The sequence below is a fragment of the Amborella trichopoda genome, chromosome 6 (genome assembly GCF_054954075.1).
Source record: "Amborella trichopoda isolate Santa Cruz 75 chromosome 6, AtrichopodaSantaCruz75HAP2 v2.0, whole genome shotgun sequence".
In the NCBI taxonomy this organism is placed as follows: Eukaryota; Viridiplantae; Streptophyta; class Magnoliopsida; order Amborellales; family Amborellaceae; genus Amborella; species Amborella trichopoda.
In genome coordinates this window covers 9,145,857-9,155,906 of record NC_142341.1, presented here as the reverse complement: position 1 = coordinate 9,155,906, position 10,050 = coordinate 9,145,857, and the positions used below count along the sequence as shown (strand labels likewise).

The 10,050-nt window shown below is 34.0% G+C and overlaps 1 protein-coding gene and 1 long non-coding RNA gene across 3 annotated transcripts; both read left to right on the top strand.

Annotated features, from left to right (window-relative positions):
* The first annotated feature begins 3,375 nt into the window (after positions 1–3,375).
* LOC148781549 (uncharacterized) lies at positions 3,376–3,808 on the top strand. Its single transcript, XR_016057668.1, has 3 exons — positions 3,376–3,431; positions 3,524–3,650; positions 3,737–3,808. It is a non-coding gene; the product is annotated as an uncharacterized LOC148781549 (long non-coding RNA).
* Positions 3,809–5,256: 1,448 nt separating this feature from the next.
* On the top strand, positions 5,257–9,844 carry LOC18438008 (uncharacterized). 2 transcript variants are annotated; one of them, XM_088869639.1, is made up of 3 exons: positions 5,257–5,477; positions 7,960–8,033; positions 9,285–9,844. In XM_088869639.1, exons 2-3 carry the CDS (start codon positions 7,989–7,991, stop codon positions 9,717–9,719), a joined length of 480 nt encoding a protein of 159 aa, XP_088725765.1. In that variant the 5' UTR covers positions 5,257–5,477; positions 7,960–7,988; the 3' UTR covers positions 9,720–9,844. The 2 variants fall into 2 exon arrangements, with proteins under 2 accessions (XP_088725765.1, XP_088725764.1); XM_088869638.1 differs by lacking the exon at positions 7,960–8,033.
* The last annotated feature ends 206 nt before the right edge of the window (positions 9,845–10,050 follow it).

The window sequence follows — 10,050 nt, the reverse complement described above, 5'->3', positions numbered from 1 at the left end:
TGTTTTGTAATACTTGATCGATTTTTTTGTAATCCATGATCGAATTGTTTTTTTTTTTTTTTTTGTAATCCATGATCGAATTTTTTGTTTTTTTTTTTTTTTGTAACCCATGATAGAATTTTTTGTAATCCATGATCGAATTTTTTGTAATCCATGATCGAAATGTTTGTTTTTTTTTCTTGTAATCCATGATCGAATTTTTTGTTTTATTTTTATTTTTTGCAACCCATGATAGAATTTTTTGTAATCCATGATCGAATGTTTTGTAATCCATGATCGAAATGTTTGTTTTTTTTTTTGTAATCCATGATCGAATTTTTTGTTTTTTGTTTTTTTTGTAACCCATGATAGAGTTTTTTGTAATCCATGATTGAATTTTTTGTAATCCATGATCGAATTGTTTTTTTCTTTTTTTGTAATCCACGATCGAATTTTTTATTTTTTTTTGTTTTTTTTTTTGTAATCCATGATCGAATTTTATGTAATCCATGATCAAATTTTTTGTAATCCATGATAGAATTTTCTGTAATCCATGATCGAATTTTTTGTAATCCATGAACGAAATGTTTGTTTTTTTTTCTTGTAATCCATGATCGAATTTTTTGTTTTTTGTTTTTTTTTGTAACCCATGATTGAATTTTTTGTAATCCATGATCGAATTGTTTTTTTCTGTTTTTGTAATCCACGATCGAATTTTTTGTTTTTTTATGTTTTTTTTTTTTTTTGTAATCCATGATCGAATTTTATGTAATCCATGATCGAATTTTATGTATTCCATGATCGAATTTTTTGTAATCCATGATCGAATTTTTTGTAATCCATGATCGAATATTTTGTAATCCATGATTGAATTTTTTGAAAATTTGTGATTTTTTTTTTTTAATCCATGATCGAATTTTTTGAAAATTTGTGATTTTTTTTTTTTAATCCATGATCGAACTTTTCAAAATTTGTTAATTTTTTTTTTAATCCATGATCGAATTTTTTTTTGTAATCCATGATCGAATTTTTTGAAATTTGCTGTACTTTTTTTTTTATTTCTTTTTATCCATGATCGAATTTTTTGAAAAATGATGATTTTTCGAAAAGATGTGAAAATCGTGATAAGGTTTTGATTATCATGATGTATTAAACCCAATTTTTTATTTTTATTGTTTGAGTTTGCTGTACTTTTTTTTTTTTTTTTTTCATGATTGAATTTTTTGAAAAATGATGATTTTCCGAAAAGATGTAAAAATCGTGACAAGGTTTTAATTATCATGAGGTATTAAACCATATTTTAAATTTTTATTGTTAAAGTTTTTGTTGAAAAAATTGTATGTTGATAGATTATTTATGCAAAAAAATGCATGTTATTATATTTTTAATGCAAAACTGTATTTTTTTTATCTGTTGTTCATGGATTTTTTAGTTGGAATGACTGATGTTAGCTGGCTCTGTGAAAATTGTTTTTATTATTAATTTTTTAATGCAAAAAATGTATGTTCTTGATAATTGAGTTGTAGCCATGTTTGAAGCTTACATTTTGTATTATATTATCTTGAATGTTTGTAATTGATATGTACGAAAATATTATTGTCAATAAAGGTATTTTGCAATAACAAATAACAACAAATATGACTACATGAACTACCGCAACATATTATCACTACACATGGTGATTATTTTTCTTTTTGAACTGTCAGGTTAATTTTATACTTTTTACATCTTAAAACAGTTAAATCATGTCAAGATCTGCAGAAGACTCTGCATGGCAACATGGGGTCAAACTTGATCCCAACAAGAAAGACAAAATCATTTGTAATTACTGTCAAAGAGTGATAAGTAGTGGGGTACATAGGTTCAAGCAACACTTGGCAGGGGTTAAGGGAGAAGTTTCTGCATGCACTAGTGTCCCTAGTAATGTAAAAAAATAGATGGCGGCAATTCTTAATGCTAACAAAGGTAAAAAAATTGTCAAACATAGGATGAATGAGGAGATAGCTAGTTTATATACACCATCAAACAGAAATGATACAAAAGAACAATATAATAATGACCTAGAAGAACAATATAATAATGAGCTGGACATGGCCACAAGATTGAGTTTACATGAACATTATCAGAGGGTGTCTAGCTCAGACATGCATGGTGGGCCTAAGTCAGATATGCATGGTGGGCCTAGCTCAGATATGCATGGCGGGCCCAGCTCGAGAATGTATGGCGGGCCCAGCTCAAATATGTTTTGAGGGGTTGGTGGCAATATGTATCAAGGAAAATCATTTGTTGAAGAAATTGTTTCTAGGTTACCTAAGAGTGCCAGTAATGCAGGTCATAGTCGTAAAGACCCATTTCTCTCAAAGCCTAAGTCACAACAGATGACCCTAAAAGGCATGGTTAAAGGTACAAGAAAAACGTTAGGGCGATATGTTGGTAAATGGTTCTACGATAAAGGGATTCCCTTTGATGCAGCCAATTGCCCATATTTTCCACCTATGGTTAATGCAATCTAGAGAGTCGGGCCCTGGGTAAAACCCCCGACGGCATATGAGCTCAGTGGACCAATATTAGATGAAGAGGTGGATGAAGTTAAAAAGTGGATTGAAGAATATAAACAAAGTTGGCCAAGGACAGGCATTACTCTCATGAGTGATAGTTGGTTGAATAAAGTTAGTAAAAAAGAGTTTTTAAACTTCTTAGCCTATTCTCCAAAAGGTACAACTTTTTTGTCTAGCAAAGACGTATCAGGGACGAAGAAGGATGCAAACTTCTACGTATAACTATATGATCAGATAGTGGAGGAGGTGGAGATAAGCATGTAGTCCAGTTTATTATGGACAATGCTCGTGCATGTGTTTCTGCGGGCAGCAAGTTAATGGATAAGAGGCATCATCTAGTATAGACCCCGTGTGCTGCACACAGCATCGATCTTATGTTAGAGGAGATCGGTGAGATCAAAATTGTGAAGGGGCCTTTAGAGGAAGCAAGGTTGGTGTCGAGATTTATATACAACCACTATAAAATTTTATTTCTGTTTAGATAACACTCTAAGAAAAAAGAGATAATCAGGCCTGCCATAACTCGCTTTGCGACCGATTACTTAGCTGTGGACTCCATTCGAGAATCTGAAGGTGTATTAAAGAGATTGTTTACTTGTGAAGAGTGGTTAAATGACCGCCTCTCGAAGTCCAGTACCGGTATAAAAGTGGACAACATAATCTCAAATAGGCAGTTCTGGTCTCGATGTTCCAATGTTGTAGAGGCCACTGGCCCTTTGGTCACGGTGTTAAGAATGGTGGATGCTGACAAGAAAGCTACCATGGGTATCATTTATGAAGGTATTGAGAGGGCGAAATCAGCTATTGGGGAGAAGTGTAATTTTGCTAGCAAAGTGATCGAGATTATAGAAAGGAGGTGGAACACCAAATTTGGACATCCAATTCATTATGCTGGTAAATATATATTTATATCATTATAATGTTTCAGTTTAAATCATTTTTTTATGAAATTGTAAATGACATTTTTCTACCTGTATATTTTTTAGGTTACTACTTCAACCCAAAATTTTTCTATTTGACACATGAACAACCCACAAGATTATGGAAGGGGTCAGATACATTATTGCAAGGTTGGAGAGAAGCCATCAAAATCAAGTAGCAGCAATACAAGAGGTATTATTTAATGTTTGGGTAAGAACTTCATTGAGTTGTTATATTTGTGAGGAATAATGCACTAAAACGTAATATATTTGTTTTAGCTTGCTATGTATAGGGATGCTATAGGATCCTTCGGAACTAGACTTGCCAGAAATTCTCGAACTATGATGGATCCAGGTTATCCCCTCGCTAATATTTTGTTCATTCATATATTTAATCTTATGAATTGTTCTTGCCCTTACAATGTTTTTTACATTTTAATCCAGCTGAATGGTGGGAGATATATGGTACTGATGCACCTCACCTAAAGAGGATAGCAATCAAGGTGCTCTCCCAGACATGTTCTGCTACTGGCTGTGAGCACAACTGGAGTATGTTCCAATGGTTGCACACTACTAGGAGGAATCGACTCGCTTCTGAGAAGCTTCATAAACTAGTATACGTTCATTATAATTTAAACCTCAGAGAGCGACAAATAAGAAGGAAGCTTGAAGACTATGGGCCGATAGACTTAGACACAATATTTGTCACAGACACAGCAGACCAATGGGTAGTAGAAGAGGAGGAGTCAGTGTTGCACAAGAGAGCGTTCTTTGAGGCTATCGGTGATGAAGATCTTGAAGAAAGTGATGAGCAGCATGAAAGAGGAAGCAACCAGCCAACGTATCTACAATTCGTCGGAGATGTCGGTGATATTGCACCTAATGAGGGAGAGTGGAAAGGGGGTCTAAGAGAAAATGAGAGAGATGATGATTCTAAGACCACCCTATCCCAGCCATATTATTCACATATCGAGTCCCAACAACAACAGTGTAAGGATGAGCACGACAGTGCGGGTGAGCATGAATGATGGATAAGCTTCGAGGATTTTGGATTGGGAACACAACAAAACACTAACACTCAGGGATTTGGGAATAATCAGACGCGTGCTAATACCGATGATTCATTTTTAGATCGAATCAATGAATTGTCAAACGAATTCAATCAATGACACCAGCGTGACCAAGAAGAATAACAATGTCGTCTATCATTTTATTTTTAGATCGTATGTTACTAATTTTATGCTTTATTGTAGTCCATGTATGTTGATTACTTATTCCATGATAATTCTATGTTTATCCTTTTGTGTGATGTAAATTAAATGCTGAATGACGGTTCATGCAGGAAAAGAACATATCAATATTCGCATATTCATTTAAAAACATGAAAATTCTTAATGGAGTACCCTCATTTCTTATTGAATTCTTAAAAAAAAATATTTATAATGAATTTTAATAACTTTTTCGGATTTTTTTGAAGCTTTATTCTGACCGATTCACCCGATTTTCGATCCGAATCGCCGATTCGCCAATCCAAATCGATTTTTTGGGTGCCCTGTCCGGGTCACCGATCCGTTTTTTAAATAGGGCGTAAACTTTTTCCTTCAAAAAATTGAGGCCACAATTTCAACGCGACGTTGATGGTATTTCGGTCTCATTCACCGAAACGAGCCCCGCAATTCGGCGCGTCACGAAACTGGAGCCTCAAAGCATGGTGGACGCTACTGACCAAGGAGAAGATGGCATTATTGAGAGAGAGAGAGGGGATTCCATTTCTAGATATCCCTCTTTAATGGAGATGAAAAGTTAATGTTTTTTTCTTTTTCCGGATTTTAGAGAGAGAGAGAGAGCTATGGCTAGAGAGAAGGAAGAAGAAGAGAGCATGGAGTTGATTCAAAAGGCTATTCATCAGCTGATTGAGGAGAAAGAAAAAGACCACACAAGCTTACCCATTTCCACCAACGTCGATGGAATCCAAGATGCAGAGGACCATCAGCGTTCTCTCTCCCAATTGCTTTCTCAGGTTGACTGTCTCTCCCCCTTTCATTTCATGCAAATATGGCTATATATATATATATATATATATATATATATATATATATATATAATTTTTTTTTTTTTTTTTTGGGATTCTAGGACTGTGTTTTACCCAGACTAAGCTATAGATTCTTATTGGAAGTATCACTCTGTTTTTGTGAGTTGCTTGAATGTGATTAAACCTCATCAAAATTGAGTTTTATTTTGTTGGGTGTTTTTTATAATCAGTTTTTAACTACTATATATGGGATTAGGCAAGCTGGGATGGTCAAATTTGCATTTTGGGCAGTTATTTTAGATGATCACAACAAAATTCTCTTGAAACTTTGAATTAAAATCATCAGTTCTTTTGTTCTTTGTAACTAACTTTTATCTTTATGCTTGAAATAACGCGATGTGCTCATGATAGAACATTATTTCTGCAACATTAATTTATTGATGCTCTTTTCCCCTGTCCTGTGCCAAGTGTTTGCAGACACCTTAGTGGACTACTTTTTTATTCCTTGTCTTCTTCATAAATAATAGATAAAACAAATTTCCGGGTGTTTTTTTTTTTAAATGGAACTGTTGAAGGATAACAATTTCTTACTAACTACACATTGTGCTCTGCTACTTGCTTAACTGCTTTGTGAAACTCTCCTCAATAATGTTTTAAAAGAGAAAAGAAAGGAATTGATTTCATCATGTACCATATGAATAAATAGTTCATGTGTGTCGTGTTAACTATCAGTAAAAAGATATGCGAATTTGAGATCTTGGAGGACGTGTAAAAGTCATTGACGATTGATAAAAACTTACCTCTTTCAGTTGATCTACTTGAAAGTCTGGTACATTTTTTATGGTGGGAGATGAGAGGGATCTTTCTTTATTCTTTGATTTTATGACCAACACAAACCTAAACCTTATATTGATCCAATGCAGCAATTTGTATTTTCGGCATTCATCGGGACATTAATTGAATCATGATTTCCTTCATGTGGTTCTTTTAGTTGGGATTTGAAAATTGTCTTTGAAAGTCTGACACTCTCAAATAGAAGAACCACTACTTTCCAAACTGTTTTCAAGTAATAAAGATTTTGTCTTCTATTAATTTGTGTTGGCTAAGTCTTATAGAATTTTATCTGAAATTCCTTGGCATAATTGTGATTAAGAAATAAAGTTCTCTTAGACACATTCTTTAGAAATTTCTTCAACATCTTTCGTATCAACATTTGAGATCAGTGAAACATTAACATATATGATTTCCATATTAATTCCATATATGACATTTGAGATCAGTGAAACATTAACATATATGATTTCCATATTAATTCCATAGATGGTATTATTGTACACATATAATACCAATCTTGTGCAAATGTTCTTCCTATCCTCTGAATATTTCCTATTATGACATTTGAGATCAGTGAAACATTAACATATATGATTTCCATATTAATTCCATAGATGGTATTATTGTACACATATAATACCAATCTTGTGCAAATGTTCTTCCTATCCTCTGAATATTTCCTATTAGTCCTCAGTTGGTTATTTGTTTGTTTCTTTGAACTTGAAACATTCTATTGTATTCAATGACTTGAGATACCATTGTTTAGAAGTATGTCTTCTACATTTTTATTTATTTATTTTACACACTTTTACTTCATTAACCTTCTATCATAGACCTTAGGTTCCACCAACTGTATTCTATTTCTAGATCTTCATTTAGAATGTTCTCTTGACATTCAGCTGGATTTCTTGCAATCACCATGTGTTGCAATTGCAATTACTAATTGTATCGTGGATGAATTTGCACTTGGAGTAGAAGTTTATTAGTAATTGGATCCTTTTGCCTTGGGGTAAATCCACATATCATGTATGGCCTCTCTACCTATAGGCTGCAGTTAACTAGTTTTACTTATTTTCTTCCTGGTCATTAATTCTTAGTCATAATCCATTGCTATTCTTCATTCCTCTGATTGTTATTTATTATAGCTCCGAATCTCGAGTCTCTTGACTTATGAGAACCAAGGAGAAAAAGAAAATGCATGTCATGGCTAGGTGTTCTTACTAGGTGTTCTAATTCTCCAATATAATTCCATTATTCTCTCAGGATACCAGGTAATCTTATGTCCTTAGCCATTCTAGATATTTGATGTTCATTAGGTCGTGTTTTACATTGGGTTTGACCGTAGGCAATATTTCCTATTCCATTTTTTTTTCTTACTATTCATTGTTGATTTCTCTTCTAAATTTCTTCACTATCATATAAGTATGCACCTCATCATTTTATAGCCTATCGTTTCTCTGTTTTATTGGAGCGCTAATAAATGGTAGTAGAAGCCTCAAAAAATTGTTTGTTTTAAGTAATGATTTTTTTATTAAATCATTTTCCCAAATGGCATTTTTGTCTCTTCTAATGTAGTCAAGGAATTAGAGTTTTATTTTTCCTTTCTTAAGGGTACTTTTGTCTTTTGTCATTGCAGAGATTTCCAAGGCGTTTTTGTGATAGCTAATGAAGAGTTGGGATTGGATAGTGATTAGCTTCCTTGAGAGTCAAGTTAGATCTTTTTTTTTTCTTTTCTGCTCTTAAGATCCGTCATAAGTGAACTTGATTTGTGCACTCTTTGATTTGTTGATTCACAACCTTCATGATCTGTGGCAGTATATTCTCGATCTGCAGAGTCAGCTTTGGCAACATTACTACGAATGAATCTCCTGAAGCTTCAATACCTCTCAAAGAGGGAAAAGGAAAATAAATTAAACCAAAAATAAATAAAGATGGGAGAATATTCCCTTAAAAGAGTCTACAAATATACCCTCTCACTCGGTCTTTAGGGGTGTCCGCCCTAAAAGAAATCCTTTTGTAGTCCCAAAACTAATTTTTCCACTCTTTCTTTCACAAAACACAATAAATATAGTTATAAGAAGAAAAATCTTAGTGGCTAACTTGACTCTCAAGAAACCTAATCACTATTAAAACCTAACCCCTCATCTTGCCAAACATTGGCCATGACAAAAATGCCCCTAAAATTTATAAAATGACGAAAGACACAAATGTCTTAAGAAAACGAAAAAAGAGAACCCTTATTCCTTGACTACATCAAGTTTTGCTGGGGTAGCTATTAAAATTAAGATGTTGTCCCTTCATGATACTGGTTCTTGAATCATGCAACTATTACACTAGCATTTGTGTTCTATGCTTCCTTTCTGCCATTTAATTTTGTTGCAGTAGTTTGTGTTGATTGTTTATTTATGTCACTTTCTTGACAATGTTTCTCAAATTGAGAAAGTTACGATTCCCATTTTTCTTTTTTCTTTTTTTTTTTTTTTTTTGGGTGAGTCAGTGGGGAGAAGGCCCCTATCCTTTGTAGGAATTGAGCCTAGGATGTAGCGTTGCAAATTGTCAAGCGCTAACCAATTAAGCCATGGCTCTTTTCCCTAGCTCCATCAGTTCACGTATGTCCTTGTTTAGATAAATATCTAATTTAGAATTTATAAAAGGAACGTATATAATATGATTGTTTGCCTTGGAACAAAAAGGTCACAAATCACAATCACCTCTAGCAATAAGATGTGAGATTGGATGGACGGGGATGTGCCATTAACTGCACTTAAGGCATTAGAAATAATTTCTTGGGTATTGTGCAAGAGAAAGACTCACCCCACCCATCCGATTTTACATCTGGTGGCTTGGGATGTTATAAGATTTGTACGCAAATGATAACGGTCTCACTATAGATGATGCCTTTTAGAAATTGTGTAGTCTTCTAGTACTTTTGTGTACTAAGTTCCTATAGCCATATTACAGTTAGAAGCATTGACGGCTGCTAAGGAACTTGATGGGTCATCCATAGTAAAGGATTCAAAGGATTCAGATATAGAAGAATTGGGTCCTCAAGAAGCCCATGTAAAGGATCTGAGAACCTTGGAAGCAGATGTGGCAGAGGTATTAGCAGAGCTTAAAATAGTGAAGAGGCAGAACTCTATTACCCACTGGTTGCTTTCCATTATGATCGTGGGATCGGTTATATGGAGGTTGTCAGAGGTCTCCCTCTTTCTCACTGTGAAGGACAAGCTGAGTAACCCATTAAAATCAGTAGGGAACCTAATCACTTCTTCTTTCAGGGGAGCTGTTCGTGAGGTTGAAATAGCCACTGAAAGTCCTCCACTTCCTAATATCCAAATGCCCCCTCTTCCCCACCTTGATTTGCAGTCTTTGCATTTTGATGGAGGTGATAAATAAGAGGCTCATAGTTTGTGATTATGATGTGTAATTGTATATACTTCATGTCTTCTTTTTTTTTTAACTGTTAATAAGTTTTTTTTTTTTGAAACTGTTAATAAAGTATTTCATATGTTGTTTCTTCAGCCGTATTTGTTCCGAAAAGAGGAGAATGAAAATAGTTGCAATTATGTCATTTCTCATTTGGCTGCAAATGAAATGAATGTTCATGTTTCTAAATTCTATGTGCTATCTGCTGGATATTTGCAAAATTCAAATGATTTGCGGGGGGTTGTTAGGCTGATAGAGAGGTAAATATTGATCTCCCGAGCATTTACTTTTCTACTGTAGA

Bases quoted from the DNA above. Each gene is read 5' to 3' on its own strand.
- LOC18438008 (XM_088869638.1), top strand. From the start codon at position 5,307: ATGGCTAGAGAGAAGGAAGAAGAAGAGAGCATGGAGTTGATTCAAAAG. The intron at 5,478-9,284 runs GTTGACTGTCTC...GCCATATTACAG, and splicing joins TCTCCCAATTGCTTTCTCAG to TTAGAAGCATTGACGGCTGC.